The sequence below is a fragment of the Scyliorhinus canicula genome, chromosome 2 (assembly GCF_902713615.1).
Source record: "Scyliorhinus canicula chromosome 2, sScyCan1.1, whole genome shotgun sequence".
NCBI classification, from domain to species: Eukaryota; Metazoa; Chordata; class Chondrichthyes; order Carcharhiniformes; family Scyliorhinidae; genus Scyliorhinus; species Scyliorhinus canicula.
The window spans coordinates 133,228,969-133,254,187 of NC_052147.1; the positions used below are offsets into that span (position 1 = coordinate 133,228,969).

General features: G+C 49.3%; 1 protein-coding gene across 1 annotated transcript in view; it reads right to left on the minus strand.

The window, feature by feature from the left end:
* LOC119962274 overlaps positions 1-25,219 on the minus strand; it is a 222,642-nt gene that overhangs the window by 111,486 nt on the left and 85,937 nt on the right. Inside the window, exons 3-7 of the mRNA XM_038790261.1 lie at positions 16,570-16,656; positions 14,953-14,970; positions 13,571-13,618; positions 11,542-11,586; positions 1,384-1,434 (exon numbers count right to left, since the gene is read on the minus strand). Coding sequence (XP_038646189.1) covers positions 1,384-1,434; positions 11,542-11,586; positions 13,571-13,618; positions 14,953-14,970; positions 16,570-16,656 — 249 coding nt within the window. The remainder of the gene's footprint in view (positions 1-1,383; positions 1,435-11,541; positions 11,587-13,570; positions 13,619-14,952; positions 14,971-16,569; positions 16,657-25,219) is intronic.

A 25,219-nucleotide genomic window follows, 5' to 3' on the forward strand; every position in this document is an offset into this window, starting at 1 on the left:
CCTAATGAAACTTCGACCACCTGGCCGGGCTCATTCCCCAATACCAGGCCCAGTACAGCCCCTTACCTAGTTGGACTGTCTACATATTGTTTTAAGAAGCCCTCCTGGATGATCTTACAAACTCTGCCCCGTCTAGGCCCCGAGCACGAAGCGAGTCCCGGTCAATATTGGGGAAGTTGAAGTCTCCCATCACAACAACCCTGTTTTCCCACTTATTTAACCTATCAACATCTCTTTGCAAACTGTCTGTATCACTCTCAACTTGCCTTTCCACGTACTTTTGTGTCGTTACAAAATTTGGATACAGCTTCCTTCTTCCAAATTATTAATATATATTGTAAACAGTTGCGGTCCCAGCACCAATCCCTGTGGGACCCCACTGGTTACAGGTCTGTAATCTGGTTAGCACTGCTGCCTATGGCGCTGAGGACCCGGGTTCAAATCCGGGCCCTGGGTCACTGTCCGTGTGGAGTTTGCAGGTTCTCCCCGTGTCTGGGTGGGTTTCGCCCCCACAACCCAAAGATGTGCAGGATAGGTGGATTGACCATGCTAAATTGCCCCTTAATTGGAAAAAAATTAATTGGGTACTCTAGATTTATTTACAAAATGGTCTGTAATCTGTCACAGATTTACCTGAAATGCCAGCTCCCAGTCCACTCTGGCCAAACCATATCCAATATTACTGAAGTCGGCCTCTCCCCAGTTTAGAACTTTGATTACTTATCCTTTTCCATAACAATCTTAAATCTAATGGAGTTATGATCACTGTTTGAAAAATGCTCCCTCAATGATACTTCGACCACTTGCCTGGTTTTGTTACCTAAAATTAAGTTCTTGTAGGACCTTCTACGCACTGGCTTTAAAAGTTCTCCTGGATGAATTTTAAGAATTTTTAAAATGAGTCGACATATCCGAACATACAATCCCTCAATCAGATTGAAGACTCATCCTCAGGGTCCCCAAAACTAACTTTGTATACAAACACATCTCCCAGTTAGGGTGAAACGTTCTGGGCTCCGTTGATAGTCGAAATCTATGATCAGTTATTAATCATTGGGAAAACAACAACATTCCTCAAGAAATTTGGGTAATGAATGTTTACTAGAATTCCCATGGTCTAAATTGCTCTTTTCACCCTAAAAAAGGACAATCAACCATTGACCTGTCCTCAACACCGAAATTAGAATTTATAATTTGCAGCATTCCTGGTTAAGGGGGATGGACAGGAATTGTCCTGAGATCAGCCCATTCCAGCTCCTGCGTCAGAAAGCCAGCACCTTCACACTGGGCGAGAGAAAGCCACCAGACAGGGACTTGCCATGGAACCCAAAGCAAACCAATGCATCCAAAAATCATTACAATAGGAAATAAAATAGCACTAACCCGGACACTGCCACGACTCCCCACGGAGGTCCAGTCATCTTCATCAGATGCCTGCAAAAAAAACAAGGGTGCGATTAAACAGATAGTATTCACTGGTCAAATGAGAAATAGAGGGGAGCAGAGTGTAAGTGTAGGGATATGGGGAGAGAGAGCAAAGACAAGATGGGGAGGAAAGAGCGAGATGGGTAGGAAAGAGAGCGTGGACGAGACGGGGGAGGAGAGAGAAAGATGGGAGGGAGAGCAAGCGGGAGATGGGGGGGGGGGCGAGCGAGAGATGGGGAGAGAGCGAGCGCGAGACAGGGCAGGACGAGCGAGCGCGAGACAGGGGCAGGACGAGCGAGCGCGAGACAGGGGCAGGACGCGGCGAGCGCGAGACAGGGGCAGGAAGAGCGAGCGCGAGACAGGGGCAGGAAGAGCGAGCGCGAGACAGGGGCAGGAAGAGCGGAGCGCGAGACAGGGCAGAGAAGAGCGAGCGCGAGACAGGGGCAGGAAGAGCGGAGCGCGAGACCGGGGCAGGAAGAGCGAGCGCGAGACAGGGGCAGGAAGAGCGAGCGCGAGACAGGGGCAGGAAGAGCGAGCGCGAGACAGGGGCAGGAAGAGCGAGCGCGAGCAGGGGCAGGAAGAGCGAGCGCGAGACAGGGGCAGGAAGAGCGAGCGCGAGACAGGGGCAGGAAGAGCGAGCGCGAGACAGGGGCAGGAAGAGCGAGCGCGAGACAGGGGCAGGAAGAGCGAGCGCGAGACAGGGGCAGGAAGAGCGAGCGCGAGACAGGGGCAGGAAGAGCGAGCGCGAAACGGGGCAGGAAGAGCGAGCGCGAGACAGGGGCAGGAAGAGCGAGCGCGAGACAGGGGCAGGAAGAGCGAGCGCGAGACAGGGGCAGGAAGAGCGAGCGCGAGACAGGGGCAGGAAAGAGCGAGCGCGAGACAGGGGCAGGAAGAGCGAGCGCGAGACAGGGGCAGGAAGAGCGAGTGCGAGACAGGGGCAGGAAGAGCGAGCGCGAGACAGGGGCAGGAAGAGCGAGCGCGAGACAGGGGCAGGAAGAGCGAGCGCGAGACAGGGGCAGGAAGAGCGAGCGCGAGACAGGGGCAGGAAGAGCGAGCGCGAGACAGGGGCAGGAAGAGCGAGCGCGAGACAGGGGCAGGAAGAGCGAGCGCGAGACAGGGGCAGGAAGAGCGAGCGCGAGACAGGGGCAGGAAGAGCGAGCGCGAGACAGGGGCAGGAAGAGCGAGCGCGAGACGGGGCAGGAAGAGCGAGCGCGAGACAGGGCAGGAAGAGCGAGCGCGAGACAGGGGCAGGAAGAGCGAGCGCGAGACAGGGGCAGGAAGAGCGAGCGCGAGACAGGGGCAGGAAGAGCGAGCGCGAGACAGGGGCAGGAAGAGCGAGCGCGAGACAGGGGCAGGAAGAGCGAGCGCGAGACAGGGGCAGGAAGAGCGAGCGCGAGACAGGGGCAGGAAGAGAGAGTGCGAGACAGGGGCAGGAAGGGCGAGTGCGAGACAGGGGCAGGAAGAGCGAGTGCGAGACAGGGGCAGGACGAGCGAGTGCGAGACAGGGGCAGGACGAGCGAGTGCGAGACAGGGGCAGGAAGAGCGAGCGCGAGACAGGGGCAGGAAGAGTGAGTGCGAGACGGGGAGGAAGTTTGAGCATGAGACAGTGAGAGGGAGCGTGAGGCTGGGGGGAGGGAGAGTGAGCACGAGACTGGGGGAGGGAGAGCGAGCACGAGACAGAGAGAGCGAGCGCGAGACTGGGGGAGAGAAAGCGAGCGTGAGACAGTGAGAGAGAGAGCGAGCGTGAGATGGGAGAGAGCGCGGGCACGAGACAGGGGAAGGGTGAGCGAGCACGTGACGGGGGAAGAGAGCGAGTACAAGTCAGGCCGCGAGAGACAGATCTACAGTATTTTTAAGTATTGAAATATGTCAAAGTGCTTCATAGGAGTTTTAGAAAACAAAGTTTGGCACCAAACCACAAAAAAATATAGTAGGTCAGAGGACCAAATTCTTGGTCAGAGATAGATGTTCAGAAGTGTCTGAAAGGAGAAATGTGAGACAGAGAGGCGGAGAGGTGTGTGGAGAAGTTCTAGAACTTGGGGCCAAGGCAAACCAATGCACAGCTCCCAATAATGGCACGATTAAAATCAGGGATGTGCAATAGGCTAGAGGGTTGCAGATTTCACAGAAGGTTGGAGGGGATTACAGAAATAGAAAGGGGCAAGGCAATGGAGAGATTTGAAAGCAAGATGAGTTATTTGAAATTCAGGCATTTCTTAACCTGAAGTCAATGAGGCTTCATGAGCCCAGGGGCGATAGGTGAATATGATTTGGTTAAAGCAAGTTATAGGTAGCAGAGTTTGGGTGACCTCAAATTTATGTGGGAGTGAGGGCGTCTGGGGGGTGCTGTGCAGCAAGTGTGAGAACAGGCAGGACTATGTTAGAATAGTCAAGTCTAGAGATAATGAAGGTAAACTGAAACAGAGGCTAAGTTGGGCCATGTTACAAAGCTGGAAATAATGGTGTCTTAGTACTGACAGGTGTAATAACTTTGGCCCACCAGCTAAGTATGAAACAATTAACATCCCTCCCTGTCTAAGTCCTTTTATACAATAACAGTTAAGCTATACAGTGCCCAAAAACTCAACATTTAACGCATTCAACTAGATTTAGTCCCTTTGGCGGTTTCCGCTTTCTGACAGAGCGGCGTAACTCCACTGACCTGGGTGCTTCTGCTGGGGTACTGCAGAAATTGCTGCATCTGGTATCTCCTCAGGTACTGGCAACTTGGCCTCATCCGTTTCAATGGTGATGGCGCAGGCTCTCCTATCACAGCTTCACTAGTCGGACAACCTATACATTTCTTGCTGGCAATATGGTTTCATGCTGTAGTCCTGGCTGCTGCAATAACTCTCGTCCACGTAAGTGGTCCACATGTTTCCTGACAATTCTATTTTGTACATTCACTTAGTAAGACAGCGGTCCTGTCTTGGCCAGAACAACTCCTGCAACCCAGCTTGGTTCACTAGCAAAATTTCTGAATTGAGGTTTACCCTCCTCAGCAAATTTAGAAACACCAGACTTTTCTGGTCCGAAGACTCCAGCTTGATCAATGATTCTGCTGCTGCTACTCCTTTCGCAGAATGCATCGTCGTTTGGTATCCTCCAAGAAATAGAAACATTCTGGTTTTTAGAGTTGCACTTGACTGCTTTATAAAAAATAAATTTCAAGTACCCAATTGTTTATTTTCCAATAATTAAGGGGCAATTTAGCATGGCCAATCCACCTAACCAGCACAACGTTTGGGTTGTGGGGGTGAAACCCACGCAGACACGGGGAGAATGTGCAAACTCCACATGGACAGTGACCCAGGGCCAGGATTCGAACCCAGGTCCTCAGCGCCATAGTCCCAGTGCTAACCACTGAGCCACCGTGCTGTCCTTCTTGACTGCTTTTTAAGACCTTCCTTGAAGGTTTGTACTGTTTGTTTAGCCAGTCCATTGGATGCTGGGTGGCATAGCGCAGTCTGGATATGCTTTATACCATTCGTGGAGGTGAAATTCTGAAATTCACCACTTGTGAAGGCTCCATTATTCGACACGATTACTTCAGGTATCCAAAGGGATGTAAAGCACTGACACAATTTCTCGATTGTACCATGCAACGTCCTAGACTTCATGGCTGACCAAGACATTCCACTGGTTCAAAAGGGCTGTAGAAGGCAACTTGATGTTGCAACTGGCATAGATCACAATGCTTCACTAGCCTCTCGATGTTGCCATCTATGCCAAGCCACCAAACATAACTCCTGTCGAGAATATTCATTTTTTTTTAAAGAAAATATTTTATTGAAGCATTTGTAGTTTTCACAATTTAACATGTTGACATTTCTAAAACAACCGGGCGGGTCGACGCACAAAATACCCCCAAAAGAACAAAAACCACATCCCCCACTTCTCCCGCCCTGTCCCCAATTGCCCGTATACCAAGTTCCCTGTCCTTATTTAACATTACCCTGCCTCCTGTTTTCCTTCCCACCCCCTCCCTTCCTTTCCCCCCTTACTGCTGGCATTCAGTTTTTGTTGAAGAAATCGATGAACGGCTGCCAACTCTGGGCAAATACCTGTATTGATCCTCTCAGAGTGAACTGGATTTTCTCCAGACTGAGAAACCCTACCATATCGCTGACCCACACTCCTGACTTCGGGGGCTTCAAGTCCCTCCATCTCAGCAAGCTCCATCTCCGGGCCACCGGGGAGGAGAAAGCCAGGATATCGGCCTCCCTCCCCCACTTTTCCCCCGGATCCTCCGACACCCCAAATATTGCTAATTCTGGACTCGGAGTTACCCTACCTTCCAGGACTTCTGACATAACATCCGCAAATCCTTGCCAGAATTCCCTCAGTTTCAGACATGCCCAAAACATATGAACATGGTTTGCCGGGCTACCCCCACACCGTCCACATCTGTCCTCCACCTCCTTGAGGAACCTACTCATCTGGGCTACCGTTATGTGGGCCCTGTGGACTACCTTGAATTGAATCAAGTTACGTCGAGCACAGGAAGAGGATGCATTTACTCTTTTCAAGGTTCTTTCCCCGCAGTTAAGTTTCCAGCACCCCTCCTAGCTCCTCTTCCCACTTCCTCTTCACCTCTCTGATAGGGGCCCCTTCCCAATCCAACAATTCACTGTATATCTCCAAACCTTTCCCACCTCCAACCCCTGTTTTTTTTTTTTAAATTTAGATTACCCAATTATTTTTTCCAATTAAGGGGCAATTTAGCGTGGCCAATCCACCTACTCTGCACATTTTTGGGTTGTGGGGGCGAAACCCACGCAGACACGGGGAGAATGTGCAAACTCCACATGGACAGTGACCCAGAGCCGGGATCGAACCTGGGACCTCAGCGCCGTGAGGCGGTTGTGCTAACCACTAGGCCACCTTGCCAACCCCTGTTTTTGACAGCACTTTATCCTGTAGTCCCCTCAGGGGAGGCGAGTAAAGCTTGGAACCTGCCTCCGTACAAAGTCCCACACTTGAAGGTACCGAACCCAATTCCCACCTGTCAAATCAAACACCTCCTCTAATGTCTCCAAGGTCGGAAAGCCGTCCTGGATGAATAGATCCCCAAACATCTCAATCCCTGCCCGCTGCCATACCTTAAAGCCCCCATCCAGCATCCCCGGGATAAACCGGTGATTGTCACAGATCGGTGACCACAATGATGCCCTCTCCAGTCCCATGTGCTGCCTCCATTGCCCCCACACCCTTAGGGCTGCCACCACCACCGGACTTGTAGAGTACTGAGCAGGTGAGAACGGCAGGGGCACCGTCAGTAAAGCCTCCAAACTCGCACCCTTGCAGGATGCTGCTTCCACTCACTCCCAGGCCGACCCCTCCCCCACTACCCACTTCCTGACCATCGATATGTTGGCCGCCCAGTAATAGTTAATAAAGCTCGGGAGGGGCAGGCACCCTTCTCCGCGGGTCCGTTCCAGGAGTGCCCTCCTTACACTTGGGGTTTTACCCGTCCATATAAACCTCGATATCGCCGCATTCATACTTCTGAAAAAAGCCTTTTGGACAAAAATCGGGAGACACTGAAAAAAGAAAAGCAGTCTCGGAAGGACCGTCACCTTCACCGTCTGCACCCTCCCCGCCAGCGTCCATGGGAGCATGTCCCATCTACGGAAATCCCTTCTCATTTGATGCACTGCTTTGCCCAAATTTAACTTGTGAATCTGCCCCAATCCTTCGACACTTGAATCCCCAGATACCTAAAACTCCTCCCAATCACTTTAAGAGGTAGTTCCTTCAGTGTCCTTTCCTGCCCCCGTGCCTGGATCACGAACATCTCGCTCTTTCCCATATTTAAGTTGTCGCATGAAAATCGCCCAAATTCTCCAAGTATCTCCATGATTCCGGTCATCCCCTCCACAGGGTCCATGACATAAAGCAGCAAATCATTCGCATAGAGAGAGACCCTGTGTTCGACCCCCCCCCCCCCCCCAATACCCCACCAGGCATTCGCTGCTCTCTGGGCCATTGCTAAGGGTTCTATGGACAGGGCAAACAGTAATGGTGAGAGCAGGTATCCCTGGCTTGACCCCCGACATATACTAAACTATTCCGACCGAGCTCGGTTAGTTCTTACGTTTGCCACCGGGGCATGGTACAATAACCGGACGCACTCCACAAATCCCTGCCCAAACCCAAACCTGCCTAAAATATCCCAGATACCTCCACTCCACCAGGTTGAAAGCCTTCTCCGCGTCCATGGCAACTACCACCTCAGCCTCACGCCCATCTGCTGGCATCATAATTACATTAAGAAGCCGTCTAATGTTGGATGTCAGGTGCTTGTCCTTTACAAATCCCGTCTGATCCTCCCCAATTATCTCCGGGACACAATCCTCTAGTCGAGTGGCCAGAATCTTTGCCAATAATTTGGCATCTACATTCAAGAGGGAAATTGGCCTGCACGATCTACAGCTCTCGGGATCCTTGTCTCGCTTCAGAGTGAGAGAATTTGATGCCTGTGACCAGTAACCCAGACAACTTCTTATAAAATTCCACTGGGAATCAGTCAGGTCCCGGGGCTTTACCCCATTGCATTGCCCCCAGCCAATCTATCACCTCCCCAAGCCCAATCGGGCCCCCCGGGCCTCCACCAACTCCTCATTTACCTCCGGGAATTCTAGCTTCCCCAATGCAGACTCAATGGGCCGAATGGCCTCCTTCTGCATTGTCAGGATTCTATGGACACTGGCTCATTGGTTCATCCTGTTAATGTTCTGGGCTTCACTTTGGACAATAGTTGGCCTCTGCCGGTCCAATACTTGCTTTGCTGTGCCAAAACTGGTAATATATCCAAGACATTTATCACCATCACAATTTTCTGCGGTACTGGGGGAGGGGCTGGGGAGGAGCGGGTGATGCTCCACTCTCAGACAATGGTAGGCAACTCAGTGCTTCCACATTTGATATCTGCGTTCCAGGCTAGTGTTGGAATGTATACATGTGCACTGATAAGATTAATGAATCCTTGCTGATGTGATCAGCAGAATAGCCCGGTCTTCCTTCTCAAAAGTAGTTTGTGGCCCATTACAAAGTTAAATGCCTTCAGTGTACGTACTGGTGGAATTGCTCGACTCCATACACGACAGCCAACCCTTCTTTTTCAACCTGAGAATAGCCTATCTCGGCCTCTGAGAGGGTTCTGGAAACGCCCTATAGGTTTTTCAGACTCATCACCATTATATGAGGCAAATCTGCACCAACGCCATAAGGAGAGGCATCACAATTTAACACCAATTTTCTGGACGGATTGAAGTGCAACGATAACTAAGACAAATGTATTAACAGCTTTACCTTGTTATAAGCTTCTCTCTGGGACATCCTCCAAAACCGATGCTTCTTCAGTAACACATGTATGGGGGCCAACAATGTTGACAAATCCAGCAGAAAACACTCATTATAATTCACCATTCCTAAGAAGGACTTGAGCTCAGATGTGTTTCTGGGTGTCTCCTTAACTGCTCTGACCTTGTCTTTGATGGAATGCAACCCATGTGCATCTACCCAGTAACCCAGGTAAGCCACTCCATTTCTTCTTCTTCGTGCAAACCCCAGCCTCTTGACAACTTCTTAGCACCTAGTTAGCTAGGTGCTTGGCTTCTGTCAATCCCGTTATCAATATATCATCCAGGTATACTGTTACACATGGCAATACTTGCAAAAAAACTTTCCGTCGTTCTCTGGAATATGTCACAAGCTGCCGACACACCGAAAAGCATGTGTGTACGCTGGAATGTGTGTGTTAATTGTAACATAACTTCAGGAAGCATCATCCAACAGATAAGCATGGTTCATGTCTCACTTCGTATAAACTAGGCCTCCTTCCTGTTTTGCAACAAATCTTCTACCTCTGGAATGGGGTACTTGTCTAGATTGCCAAGCTGATTCACTGTCAATTGTGGTCACCACAGATGTGGACAATCTTCTCTGGTTTTATCTGGGTCAATGTGCATCTTCGCCTACAGGCCCTGAATTTTCTCCAGCTCATTGCAAAATGCATCTTCATACTTCTTTATTAATTCAAGCAGTCACCTTCTTTTATTTGAAAAAATTCTGTCCAATTTAATTTAATTTCTTTGTGCCAGTTACGGCCCAGTAGACTTCGCCTTCGGCCTGAGACAACTATTAGTGGGAGTTGGGCAGATTGCAGCTGATATTTCACTGGTACTGTGGCAGGATGCATGATTTCGATGGCCTCTCCCACCTAGGTCACCAATTTTGCTGATGTACTCCTTAAATCCAAAGGCTGAACCACTTCCCGCAAGTACCTGTAGGTGTTTTTCCCTATTATGGTAGCGGGCGCTCCAGTGTCTACTTCCATCTCTATTGGTTTACCAAGAACCAAAAGCACCACTGTGATGGGGATTACCTTGCCCACTTTCACGTTTCATAATTCAGCGAATGAACACTCAAATAATTTGCAGAGAAATCTTGTGTCCCTCCCTCTGGCATGAATAGCATTCTGCTTCCTTAAATCTGCAAGCTTCTGGGGAGTGATTAGCCCCGCAACGGTAACACTCTGCTTCATTGCTTGGTGGTGCATTCACTTGCCAAAATCTTCTGACGCTGCTTGCTGCTACATTTGCTTCCGGTTTAAAACTAGTGTCTTCACTTCAGTTGCCACTGCTGACTGCAGCTTCCCACCCTAACTGATAAAACGCGCCACCATTTTGGGTGCTCTGAAGCTCCTGTGCGCCCTTCTCAGCGCTGTCCGCCGCTAGCACTATCTCCAGCGCCTTTTTAAAATTGATATCTGTCTCCGTTAACAGCTTTCTCTCGATAGCCTCATTATTGACCCCACAAACTAAGTGACCCCGCAGTGCTAAGAAATTTCTCTTATCTTCATAATGTAAATTGCAATGGTCTCTCCTGGGATTCTTCCCGTGGAATTAAACTTAAAACACTGCAGGATAACAGAGTGCGTTGGATTGACAGTTTGCCTCCACCAAATCCACCATCTCCCTGAATGACCTGGAATTGGGCGCATTCAGGGACATAAGGCTGCAGATTAGTCTGGAGGCCTGGGTCCCACATGTGCTTCAAAGGATTATCTTCTTCCCCATCTCCTCTATTCCACTGGCCTTAAACTAATAACCTAAACATTCTATATACTGTATCCAATCCTCAATGGAGGCATCAAAGGGATCTAATTGACTGAATAGAGGCATTGTTCCTGGAGTACACTCCTGTTTTGCAACCTGACTGACTTCAACCGGTTCTGTACCCTCAGTCTTGGGACCAAACATCCTCGGCTTTATCCTCCTCGCCAGTGCAATACCTTTGAACAACTAATATTTATTTACAGCGCACTATCTTACAGAGTCTTACAGCTCTGAAATCAATCTGAGGAAAAAGCCCGCGCTTGCTAGGTTGAACACCGACCCTGGTCCCCGAATGTTTTTTCCTGATCATGTGACCCTATCAGCCGAAGGCCCCTGACGCACAGTGGGGATATACAGTCTTATTAAATATAACTCAAAGGTTGCAAACAGCTCGTCTAAGTCGCATCCAATTACCAGGGAGAGACATGGATTAAAAAGCAGGGGAATAGAGTCTGGAGTGGGGACCAAAAACAATTACCTCAGTCTTCCCAATATTTAATTGGAGGAAATTCCTACTTATTAAGTTCTGGAGTCAGACAAGCAGATTGATAATTTAACAACAGGAGAGGAGTGGAGAGAGGTGGACATGGGGTGTTGTCAACGTACATCTAAAAACTAAGACCGTACTTTCTGAGGGTCAAAATGGAGATGGGAAATAGGAGGCGGTCAAGGATCAATCTTTGATGGACACCAGAGGTAACGGTGTGGGAGTGGGAAGAGAGGCTATTGAAAATGATAATCTGGTTAGGGTTAACTGGTGAGACCAGACCCAGCCAGCTGGACATCAGAGGAGAGTCATTGGAGAAGGATCATGTTCTCAAACAGGTCATAGGTTGCAGGCAGGGCAAGAAGGCTGGAGAAGGAAGGTTTATCTTTGTCACAGAAAGATACATAGGAAGTGGAGAGCATGACAGAGAAGAGTGATGAGCAAGAGATAGGCAATGGTATAACAAAAGGGCTGAAACATGTACAAACAGAGAGAGATGATACAAACCGAAGTGTGTCTTCTGAATCTGCGAGAGTATTTCTCACTGTCTTCCTGCAGAGCCAGGAGCAGAACAAAAGAGGCAGGAGTTTGCGAACAGTTCAAAGAGAGATACAGAAACATTCAGAAAGATTTCACAAGCTGAAGGCAGCAAAGAATCAAAGTTCATGAATTACACACACAACCCAAAATGTGAAACAGTGGTCCCCAAATCCTGGCCAGATCAAGGGAGGAGGAGGGTGAGTGGGAGGATTCATCCATCACCCGTGACAGGAAATTTAATAATAATCACTTATTGTCACAAGCAGGCTTCAATGAAGTTACTGTGAAAACCCCTAGTTGCCACATTCCGGCACCTGTTCGAGGAGGCCGGTATGGGGCGTATGTGGGGCATAACTCGGAATCCACACAAACTGTAGTCTTTTTATGATCAATGTGGATCAGCGAGTGGAGCAAATCCTTGCCTATTCCTCTTGTCAAACGACAGGCCATGGAAGCTGAGGTAGGTTGGAGGGGGGGGGGGGTCTCTTCTGTTTTTGACACTCAGTGGAGCCAGATGTTAGTAACCCTAAAGCTTTAGCAAAAATGCGCAATGGGAGCTACTCTCAGAGGCCTGAGGCCAGAAGAGCACATTTTCCTTTTGTTTATGATATTCTCTGCAGGGTCCAGCTAGCAGCCCACCATTTAAAATAAATGCAGTGATGTTTTCCGCCTGGAGCCAGAGTACCAAATGAAGTGGACACCAATAAATTCCAAGCTCAATGTGTATACAGAAGTACGTAAAGGTACAGTGTGTACACAGAGGTAAAAGAAGGTACAGAATGTACATTGAGATATGTGAAGGTACAGTGCATATAGATGTACATGGAAATACTGTGTATACATAAAGGCATGTGAAAGCACACTATACATAGTCGTCTAGCACCAAAATAGGGTGAGGTCCAGTAAATACTTTCAATACTCACACAGTCTAAGACCCACTGATAAGACAAGCTATTAACAGCAGTTAATTTAACCTCCCTTTTATTTCTGTTCAAATTAATCTTGAAGGAATAATCTGATCATCAGTGTGAAGGGTTTCAGTGCTGGGAATTAAACCTTTTAAAGTGAAGGTGGCAATCACCAATATTAAACATTCCTAGGAGACATACTGCATCGATTAGGTAAAGAGCAGTGCTCTCTCTCGACACTTCCATTAAACATTCCAGGGAACACAGTGCATCTCCATTGATAAAGCAAAGCTCAGAAAGCAGGCTGCAGATCTGAATGAGGGGACTGACTGGAGGGAATGCATGGCCTCCTTCAGTCCCTACACTTCATTCCAATAAATGTCTCCATCTCAACCCTTCCCACGCCAGCCTCCTCGGCCTCTCTCCATGTCCGATCACAAGGTCAGTGCTGAATGATTTTTTAAAATTAATTTAAAGTACCCAATTCTTTTTATCCAATTAAGGGGCAATTTAGCGTGGCCAATCCACCTAGCCTGCACATCTTTGGGTTGTGGGGGTGAAACCCACGCAAACACAGGGAGAATGTGCAAACTCCACACGGACAGTGACCTGGAGCTGGGATCGAACCCGGGTCCTCGGCGCTGTGAGGCAGCAGTGCTAATCACTGGGTCAGTGCTGAATGATGCATTGATTTGCATTTTGCTGGCTACCAAACCTGTTTCCCTTTGACCCCTTGTAGCCACCATCCAGAGGTCCTCCATAGCTCCAACCTGGACTGTATTTTAACTCAGAGGGGGAAGACTTTGGATAAGCCCTCCCCTCCCACTCTTCTCACCCTCACCTTCCCAACCAAAAGTACTTTGGGAGCAAAGATGGAGAAAGAGTCTTTCCAATCAGGAAATGGAGAATTACACTTGGCCTTCTGGATAGAAAGGAAACTTCGACAACCTAGGCAACACCTCATGGGTCCAAAGTATAACAGACATGAGAACCCGGCTAGCCTCATTGCTAACATCAAAGGTTACTTCCAAATATGAGGTGCTGGAAAAGAAAATATTGTATAAATATTCTGATAGCTCAGACATTACCATCCACTGCTCGATATCTCCAAACTTTGTATCCAGCCCATAATATTTCTAAGAACAGAAAAGTAAGAGTTTAGGAGAGAGGGGGAGAATTGCAGGGAAATGTAAACAAGGAGTAGGACAGATTGTGTTAAATATCGTGCAGTGTTTCAGAACCACATGCAGCAGCAAGGCACTAACCCCAGCCCCGTATGCAGTTGAATCACCACAACATACATTAGTGAGCTATATGAGAGACACACTAACATAGAGACAGACTCTCTCGAGACACACTGGCACAGAGACAGACTGCCTATAGGTAAAGGATTGGATTTACTTTCAGGCATCGAGACCCCTGTGTAAGGGCAGAGTCGTATCCACACACCCACAAAAACGTATCCACTGAGACGCAGACACACACCCACAGAGACATACCCACGGACACACATCCACAGAAGCGTTCCCACACAGATGCAGACACACACCTAAAGAGACGCAGTCACGCACCCACAGGGACACAGACACACACCCACAGAGACATACCCACGGACACACATCCACAGAGGCGTACCCACAGAGATGCAGACACACACCTAAAGAGACGCAGTCACGCACCCACAGGGACACAGACACACACCCACAGGGACGCCAGCACAAACCCACAGAGACGCGCCCACAAAGGGGGCATGGCCACGCCCACAGGGACACAGACCCACACAAGACTGATACAGACTCCTCACAAACACTTGCACACATGGTTCGCAGTGATACAGATCCACACGCAAACATAAACACATTTATATCATTCCAGTGAAAGCTTGAAGTGGGATTCATCAGTAAAACTAGAGCCAGGCCAGTCAGGAGTGATATTAGGAAACACATTTTCACACAAAGTGTGGTGGAAAGGTGGAACTTTCTCTCCCAAAATTCTGTGGAAGTTGGGAGTCAACTGGAGCTTTGACGACGGAGAACAATATTATTCTGTTTGGTAAGAGTATTGAAATTATGAACCAAAGACTGTAAACAAAGTCAAGATACAATAACAAAACAGGCTGGATGGGCTGAATGGCCTCCTTTTGTTCATGTGTCAGCATGCAGGCTCAGCTGGAATGGTTCTGGCCTATGTCAAGTTTGCTACATTGCCAAAAAGGTAGCTGGGAGCAGAGAAGACACCACACAGCCAGGGTTCCTGCTGCTGAATGCAATGGGTAGACAATAAGTGAACAGCTCGCTGGCACACACTGCTCTGTACTCGAGAAAAACAGGGAAAACAAAAGAAAATATGGGTTTAAGCCAATAGTCGGGCAAATATTATTTTCTACAACCCCTGCTGACTGGCCCTGCCTCCAAAGGAATGCCAACAAAAGGGACGGTGGAAGTGAAGTCATTGCATGCGGTCATCTCACCTTCTGCACCTGATAAATCTGCCAAAAGGTGGAAGCGGAAAGAAAATAGGAAATGGTAGAAGTTAAACAGAATGAATATAGACTAAGCATTGAAGAGTTTCAGCTCAGAAAAAGCTATCGGTCACAGATGTGAAGTTTGAAGATACATTTGGACACAGTTGATAGTTTTGTACCTCTGACCTGGAAGACCCAGATAGCTGCAACACACAATGTAGCCCAAAGCCTAAGGCCCAAACCTCAGTGCAAGATGCCGGAGCCTCCACTCTGGGCCTCCTGTAGTTCAGGCCAGGACAGTGGTGCTCAGACCTACGTCTCTTTCACTCACACTCAGTATCCGACCAGCTGCCAACCAAAATAAAATAAATTCAATTGAGGTCATCGTGGCATCATGCCAAATGGACAGCTCAGCAGCTTGAAGAAAGGAATCCTGTACAACTGAGAATAGAGGCTAACAAAATAATCTAACCACAATTAACCAGAGTGTCCGCACAATTCGTTCAAGTGATTTGATAAATGGGACTTTGCTGAGTCGGGGTTCAAACCTCCTTCAATGACACTGAATAGTCCAGAAATCACCCAACGGCAAGTATTTACACAGCAGCCACTGTAACCTGGACACTGTGCAGCCAAAAGTTCAAGGGAAAACATTGCAATAAACAAGAATGACAGTGCAGAATGGAATGAAAGTGATGGGAATGTGGGGAGCAACTGCACAAAAGAAAGCAATACAGTTGGGATCCCGGCCCAGCACCCACGATGGGCCATGGACCTGTGTCCACGGGAAATTACAGCCAAGCATCTATGCAGATTACTGGATTGTTACTAGTTTTTTAAAAATTTATTGTGGGATCGGGCACCACTGTAAGACCGGCATTTATTACCTATTCTAGTTACCGGGGTGAAGGCAGTGGTTGATCTTAAACTGTTGCAGTCAACATGGTGAAGCTCCTCCCATAATGCTGTTAAGAACTCAGGTTGAAAGGATTATTTATGAATGTTGCATGAGCTTAACACCAGGAGATTTGATCTGATCAAAATGCTTAAAATATTAAAAGAAAAAGGATTTAATCCGGTTGATCCAGAGAAATTCTTTCCTCTGGTGTGGAAACCCAGAACAAACTTAGGTACCTCGAGACCTCTCATCCTCAAAAGGTTGTGGATGGTGAGGAAATTGGTACTTTCAAGGCTGAGATTTTTACATTTTTGTTAGATTAGGATATCAACGGACAGAGAACAAGGCAGGAAAATGAAGTAATCTCAAGTGACTGAATGGATGACTTTGAGTCCAAATGATCCTCAATACAGAGTTCCAAGACTTTGGCCCAGTGATGATGAAGGTATGCCGAAGTCGGGCTAGCTGATGACTTGGAAGAACTTTGTAGGTGATGATGTTAAAGGTATGACAGTCTATATGGAGTTAGGGCCTCTTCACTTGAACACAACCGGGTCCAGCTGTGAGACTACATTCTGCCTCAAACCAGAAATACAAACCTCCATAACTGATCACAACCAATGCAATCAATCCTCAGCCGATTACAGAGCAGCAATGGAGGAAACATCAATAAAATCGATCCCTCGACCGAGCAATGCCAACATCTGCACAATTCCACAACTCACCTCTTTCTGCTGTCTCTCCAGCTCCTTCATTCGGATCTCTCTCGCCTCCGCCCGTGCTGCCCGTTTTGCAGCCAATCTGGCCTCCGCCTGTCAAAGACAAAGAAAAAGAATGTGATGTCGGTTCCAACCAGACCTGACTGCACTGGACAAGCTCGTGGGACAAATCAATGCAAAATAGCCTTGAGAGAAATTTCACACAATGAGGAGAATCTTGTATGGGGCCAAGAGGGTCTCAACTGCCGGCTTTCAAACCTGTGAATTTCCCGAAGATACCCCAGGAGCAAAAGTCGTACTCATGAAGAGGCATCAGTCAATCAGAGGCCTGCAGCTCTGTTGATCAATAGAGAAACCGGGGAGACAGTGGTTGCTGCTGATACGACGCGCAACAGAGACCTAAAATTTTCACAGATCCCAGGCCAGACGTTTGTGATGGTGAGATGGAGGGTGTGGAAGAATGGGTTCAGAAGCATGGCAGAGGGGTGGCTGATCATGGGTACCCACTTCCCAACACATGCTGCCTGATTAGTGTTTGAACCACTTCCACCAAGAGCTTTCAAGTGATTCTGCATGGGTTTGTTTGTCATGCTTCCCGCATGGCGCGCTTGCCCCCACCCACCGTTCCAGCTGCAGTGGAATCAGACACTTAAGTGGGCATTAATTGGCAAATGTCATCATGAGTCTTGCAGTCAACGGACTTAATCAAAACCCTAGCACCTAATTAAATGCCATTTCCCCCTTCCACCCCCCCCCCCCACCAAGCACCACCACCAAACTTCACTAACGCCCCCCCAAACACAACCCTCGCCACCAAACCTCACTGGGGGGGACGGGGGGACGACAACATTCCACCCAATACAATGAATCATCTCATCAGCACCCACTCCCAAGAACACATTGACCCCTAAAGTGTTATCGTGACGGACTTGTACTCACCATACAACCATCATATTTACTATATACAACAGATTTCACATATCCTGAGGCTATGAAAGACACCAAACAAACACAAGTTCAGTCATTTTCTTTTTTTCTTTCCAACCCTGTGAACAGTCCAGATCACCACTCCAACGAGGGCCAAGGGACTAAAGAAAGGCTCCAATGCTGGGCCCACAGCCCAGTGTAAAATAAACTTTTTGGGATCATTGTCAGTCCTGCCATCACCTATTTATTCGGTAATCATCAACGTCTCAACACTCCCCACGTTAAATTACAACAGCTGGCATTTTACAACTAGGTCATGATTTGGGGGGGAAAGAGTCAGAGTCATAGAGCTCTGCAGTACAGAACAGGTCCATCGGCCCATCACATCTGCGCCGGTCAAAAATAACCACCTAAGTATTCTAATCCTATTTCCCAGCACTTAGCTCATAACCTTGTATGCCTTGGTATTGCAAATGTGCATCTAAATACTTCTTAAATGTTATGAGGGTCGCTGCCTCCACCACCCTTTCAGGCAGTGAGCTCCAGTCTCCCACCACCGTCTGGGTGCAAAAGTTTTCCTCATATCCCCTCTAAACCTCCTGCTCCTTCCCTTGAATCTATGCCCCCTGGTCACTGATCCATCTGCCAAGGGGTAAAGTTTCTTCCTGTCTACTCTATCTATGCCCCTCATAATTTTATACATCTTAATCATGTCCCCCCTCTGTCTCCTCTGCTCCAAGAAAAACAACCTCAGGCTATCCAATCTCTCTTCACAGTTCAAATTCTCCAGCCCAGGCACCATACTGGTAAATCTCCTCTGTACCCTTTCCAGTGCTATCACATCCTTCCTATAATGTGGATTCCAGAACTGCACACAACACTCTAGCTGTGGCCTAACTAACGTTTTATACAGTTCCAGCATAACCTCGCTGTTCTTAACCTCTATGCCTCGGCTAATAAAGGCAAGTATACCATATGCCTTCTTAACCACTGTATCCACCTGCTCTGCTACCTTAAGGGACCGGTGTACATGCACACAAAGGTCCCACTGATCCTCGGTGATTCCCAGCGTCCTGCCGTTTATCATGTATTCCCTTGTCTTGTTTTTCCTGCCCAAGTGCATCACCTCCCACTTACCCAGATTGAATTCCATTTGTCACTGACCAGTCCGCCTATATCCTCCTGGAATCTAAGGCTATCCTCCTCACTATTTACTACCCCACAAATTTTCTGATCAACCCTCCTACATTCAAGTCTAAATCATTTACATAATTTGCAAACAGCGAGGGTCCCACTGGACACAGGCTTTTCAAATCGAAAAATAATTATTTTCAAGTTTGGGTAAGAAGATGTGAAAGGTGGAGCATGGGTGAGCACAGTGCAAAACATGGTCAAGCCCAACCATTATGTTTGACCTGTGACCCAGTACTAACACAATAGAATGATAGAATCAGAAAATGATACAGTTAACGGAAGCTATTTGGCCCACTGTTTCTGAGCCAGCTCTTTAGGGTTATCCAATTGGTTCCACTGCCCTTTTCATTTCCCATAGTCCTACCATTTCTTCCTTTCATTCCCCAATCCTCATTTGAAAGTTAGTGTAAACTGTTTCTACCGATGTGAATTTCAGATCACAACATTCTGCATGAAATGTTTTTTCCTCGTTTGCCTTCATTCTTATGGTGAATCACAGTCCGTGTAATTCACACTGTTATTATATATGATGTACTGTGTCTGTGTAAGCTCGGTATACGAGCAGTTGCGCAGCTCTACCCCTAGGGGGAGATGTGGAGTTTGTACTGGGCTCCACCCTTGGCTCCGCCCATGGCTCCTCCCACTAACCGGAAGTATAACGCCTGGCAGTCTGAGCCTGCCTGCCAGTTCATCTCGGCACAGGCAGGCTCCGTTGTAAGATAATTAAAACTACTGTTCACTTCCAACTACGTGTCGTTTGAATTGATGGTCACATCAATTCTTTTGCTTATTTCCTCAAACTTATATTCTCTGGCTACCAACCTTTCTGTCTCAGGACACAACTCCTCCATCATTGCAAAATATACCAAAACACGTCTTGATTTTGGAAACCTCGGACTGGATAGTCACCCAGTCAGATTGACTCAGGAGCTCTTTAAAGCGGCGAGCGAATCCTAATTTATAGATTCCCAACCCCGTTGCTGGGCTGCGCTATTTTCAGGAGTGCCATTAAAGAGTGCAGGCTGCTTCATTACTGAAGCCTGCATCCAGCACTCAACAACCTTGCCAGAGATAAGCAGGTCCTAATCTGACGCAATTTTCACGAGTCGGTTAAGGTTTTAAAGTGTCATGTTTCATGGCTTCTTGGAGGCGTGAATCCTAGTCTGTATGAGGGAACCTTTCAAATGACAAGTTCAAAAGTTCCCCAACACACCCCCATGCCAAACTCTGCCTTTCCACCCAGCCTCTTAGGCTCCTCATGTCGGGTTCTACCCTTCCACCCACCTTCAATGTTCCCTCATGCCCCTTCCATGCCCAGTGAACCACTGTACACTTTCTAGAATCAATAAACCCAACAGCATAAAGTGATACATGTTAAAAAAAACTTTGAGAAAATGTAATCCTCCCGTGCATGAAGTCTGAGGTAGAAACTAACAAGTGTCAATCATTCAGGCCCTTTGAAGTTTCAAAAATCACCAACATTTGAAACAACATAACTTGTATCCACAAACATTGTGAAATTGACCACAAAGTTCAGAGCTGTAAATCAAACAATGTTTCTTCTACAGAACAGGGATTCTATTATTCTAAAGATGTCTGGGCTCTCAGAAAAGTCTCATTATATATTAGGCCTAAACTGCCCACCTCAGCACTCAGCAGCCTCCATGGCCGCCTGCATACTTCTTCCCAGGTCTGCTGGCCCAACTCCAATTCACACCAACCCCCAGCAATGAAGTTCTCACCCTGGCAGGCCTTTTCTCCCGACACTGGGAATTTTACCAACTCCTTCTAATCACCTCGAGGATGAAAATCCAGCCATCTATTGAATCTTCCCTTTACCTTCTCTGGTCCAAGCAGAACAATTGCAACTTCTCCAGGGCTGGATTCTCCTGCCCCACCCGCCTCTAGAACGCCACAGGCCAGCCACGTAGAACAGGGAACTCCATTCACCTCGGGCACTGGGCGGATGCAGCTGGAGAATCCCGCTCCCAGTCTCTACATATAATGGAAGTCCCTCATTCCTGGTACTGTTTTCAATAATCTCTTCTATATCCTTTCTAAGGCCTTAACATCATTCCTAAAATGTGGTGTCCAGAATTAAATGTAATACTACAACTTGGCCTGGCAAATTATTATAAAGGTTTTGCATGATTTTCATGTCTTCATACCAATTAATATGCCAGAATTTTATATATATTTTTAAAATAGCCTTCTCAACATGTTCTGTCACCTTCAAAGATTTGTATACCTTCCCCCCCTAGGCCTCTCTGTTCCTGCATCCCTTTAAAATTGAGTCATTTATCATATTTTGTCTTTCCTCATTCCTCTTTGAAAATATGCTACTTCATTCTACCCTGCATCAAATTGCCACGTGTCTACCCATTTCAGCAGTCTGCCTATGCCTTCCTGATGTGTGTTACTAACATTGTTCACTCTGGCCGGAATTCTACGGCCATTCACACCAGCGGGATTCCCTGGTCCCACCAGCAGCACACCTGCTCCCGCGAGTTTCCTGGCAGCGTGGGGTGGCATCAATGAGAATTCCCATTGATATCGGCAGGAGCAGAGAATCGTGCCACCAGCAAACGGCACAAGGCCTCACGCCGCTGAGAAACACACAGCTGGGAGGCCGGAGAATCCTGCCATATATTTCCAAGTTTCAAGTCATCTCTTTGCCTTCTGTACCCCAGTACAGGTCATTAATGTATGTTAAAGAGAGGAGTTGACCAACCACTGGGGAGCAGCACTGTATACATGCCTGATCACTGCACTCTGCTTCCTCTCCCTTAACCAAGCTTTAATCGCCTGGACCTCAATTTTGCGAACAAGTTTAGAATTGGATCTTTATCAAATGCTCTCTCATCAAAGAATACAATCAAGTTAGTCAATCACAATTCACTTGAACAAAGTCATGCAGACATTCATTTCTTCACCCCCAATTTTCCGAATACCAATTAATTTTGCCCCAGGTTTATTGTCTGTGGGACTTGCGGTGTGCCCCATGGAGTAAGTGCACACAAAAGGCAGCTCCTACCCAAGGTTACAGAAAAGAGCTCTTTTTTAAGCAATATGGGGTGGAATTTTTATGAAAAAGCATAGGTGAATGTTGGAGGAGTAGTTTCCCCCAGGAATGGTATGTTTCTTGGTTACCAGACCCGCAGAAACAGTGAAAGATTTGGCTGGAGCTACAGCAGTGAGACAAAAGCCTCTTCCAGCATGCAGGCGGGGGAAGGGCGAGTTTAAAGGCTTCAAGCTGACCTGAGGGCCTTTATGAAAGCTGAATTCTAGCAGCAGAGGGAACAACTGGGAAAAGATCTCACCAAGGGCTCTTTTAAGGGCCCGCAACGGCGCTGATTTGATTTTCCCCCGAGTGGGAACGCAGCCTCTGTGCTTGGCGGCCGGTGGATGGGCTGGACTAGAAAGTGGAGCGACCAGAAAATCAACTTTGCAGCAGAAGAAGGTGCGAGGCAAAAAGGACAAGATGGCGGCGGGCGGGGAACCAGCAGCGTGGCAGCAGTGGGCGAGGGAGCAGCAGGAGCTGCTGTTGCACTCCTTCCAGGAACTAAAAGCCGAGATCCTGGAGCCATTGAGGGCATCGCTGGACGGGCTCGGGGCGATACAGACGGCTCAGGCTGCGGAGATTCGGGAGCTGCAGCAGAAGGCTTCAGAGAACGAGGACGAACTCCTGGGCCTGGCGGTGAAGGTGAAGTCGCACGAGGTGCTTCACAAGAAATGGTTGGCAAGGATGGAGGAGATGGAGAATCACTCCCGCCGGAAGAATCTGCGGATTTTGGGCCTCCCGGAGGGGCTGGAAGGTTCGGATTTGGGGGCCTACGTGGTCCTGATGCTGAACTCGCTGATGGGCGCGGGGTCGTTCCGGGGACCCCTGGAGCTGGAGGGTGCCCATCGGGTGCTGCTGCAGAAGCCCAGGCCAAACGAGCCGCCCAGTGCGGTGCTGATCCGCTTTCAACGCTTGGTCGACCGTGAGTGTGTGCTTCGTTGGGCGAAGAGGGAGAGGAGTAGCAAGTGGGAGAATACGGAGATCAGGATCTACCAGGACTGGAGTGCGGAGGTGGCGAAGAGAAGGGCTGGGTTTAACCCGGCGAAGGCAGTGCTCCACAAGATGGGGGTCAAGTTTGGCCTGTTGCAGCCGGCATGCCTGTGGGTCACCTATAAAGACCGCCAACTGTACTTTGACTCCCCGGAGGAGGCCTGGAATTTTGTCCAGGCACAGAAGCTGGACTTGAACTGAAGACTGGGGGCTGGGGAACATTGTACACAGCCCGGAGGCTTTGTCCCCCTTGATATCCTTTCGCTCTTTTTGGTTCTATTGGACGATGTTTTTTTTTTTGCTGTCTTGCCGTTTCTTGTCTGGTTTTCGGGACTGTTATCTGTTTACTTGGGTGTTTTATCATATCATGTTGGGACTTTTATTATTTCACTGGTTGCGGGTTCGGGTGGGGTTCGCAGCCCTGTTGGGTCATGTGCCTGTCTTCCCGCGTTTTGGGTCGGGGGGGCGGGGCTTGGGATGGGGTTGCGGGCTTTTCTCCCACGCTGGAGGCGCAGGGGGCGGGGTCGGCATTGGGGGAATGTGTGTGTGTCACTGGGGAGGGTAATTGGGGTGGCAGGAGCAGCCGGGGTCAGCAGGAGTCGGCTGACTTATGGAAGTACAATGACTGGAGTTACGCAGCTAGGGGGGGCCTTAGCTTGCCGGGGGGGGAAGAGGGGGGGGATACCGGGTTGCTGCTGGAATGGCCAAGAAGGAGCTGGAGCGTGTAGAGGGGGTCGGGATGGGGGTCTGTCGCTGTGGGGAACGGGCTGAGCGGGGGGCGCGGGCACATGGCAGATTACGGGAGAGTGATGGCTAGTCGACGGGGGAGGGGGGGCAGGTGGCCCTCCGATCCGGCTGATCACCTGGAATGTGAAGGGGCTGAATGGGCCGGTTAAACGGTCCCGCGTGTTCACGCACCTGAGGGGGCTGAAGGCGGACGTGGCTATGCTTCAGGAGACGCACCTGAATGTGGCGGATCAGGTTAGGTTGAGGAGGGGTGGGTGGGCCAAGTGTTTCATTCGGGGCTGGATGCAAAAAACCAGGGGGGTGGCGATCCTGGTGGGGAAGAGGGTGTCGTTTGAGGCTTCGAGTGTGGTGGCAGACAGTGGCGGGAGGTATGTGATGGTGAGCTGCAAGCTACAAGGGGAGCGGGTGGTGCTGGTCAATGTATACGCCCCGAATTGGGATGATGCAGGTTTCATGCGGCGCATGTTGGGCCGGATTCCAGATTTGGAGGCGGGGGGCCTGATAATGGCGGGGGGGGGGGGGGGGATTTCAACACGGTGCTGGATCCACCACTGGATTGATCCAGATCCAGGACGGGTAGGAGGCCAGCGGCGGCTAAGGTGCTGAGGGGGTTTATGGACCAGATGGGAGGGGTGGATCCTTGGAGGTTCGCGAGGCCGAGGGCCAGGGAATTTTCATACTTCTCCCATGTGCATAAGGCCTACTCCCGGATCGATTTCTTTGTTTTGAGTAGGGCGCTGATTGTGAGGGTAGTAGACGCTGAGTACTCGGCGATAGCCATTTCGGACCATGCCCCGCACTGGGTGGACCTCGAGATGGAGGAGGAGAGGGACCAGCGCCCGTTGTGGTGTGTGGAGGTGGGGCTGCTGGCGGACGAGGTTGTGAGGGGGCGGGTTCGAAGATGCATCGAGAGGTACCTGGAGGCCAACGATAATGGGGAGGTCCAAGTGGGGACGGTCTGGGAGGCGCTGAAGGCGGTGGTTCGGGGGGAGTCAATCTCCATTCGGGCCCACAGGGAGAGAGGGGAGCAGAGAAAGGGAGAGATTGGTGGGGGAGATGGTGAGGGGTGGACAGGAGGTACGCGGAGGCCCCGGAGGAGGGATTGCTGAGGGAGCGGCGCAGGCTGCGTGCTGAGTTCGACTTGTTGACCACCAGAAATGCGGAGGCTCAGTGGAGAAAGGCTCAGGGTGCGGTGTACGAGTATGGGGAGAAGGCGAGCAGGATGCTGGCACACCAGCTCCGTAAGCGGGATGCGGCCAGGGAGATTGGTGGAGTTAAGGACTGGGGATGAAATGTGGTGCGGAGGGGGGTAGACATTAATGGGGTCTTCAGGGACTTTTATGAAAGACTATATCGGTCCAAACCTCCGGCAGAGAAGGGGGGATGGGGCGCTTTTTGGACCGGCTGAGATTCCCGAGGGTGGAGGAGGGACGGGTGGAGGGTCTGGGGCGCCAGTTGAGCTTGAGAAGATGGTTAAAGGGATAGGGAACATGCAGTCGGGGAATGCGCCGGGGCCGGATGGGGTTCCCGGTTGAATTTTACACGGCGTATGCAGACCTGCTGGGCCCCCTGTTGGTTAGGACCTTCAACGAGGCGGGGGGGGGGGGGGGGGGGGGGGGGGGGGACTTTGCCCCTGACGATGTCTTGGGCGCTGATTTCCTTGATCCTTAAGCGGGACAAGGATCCCCTGCAGTGTGGGTCATACAGGCCGATCTCACTCCTGAATGTGGACGCCAA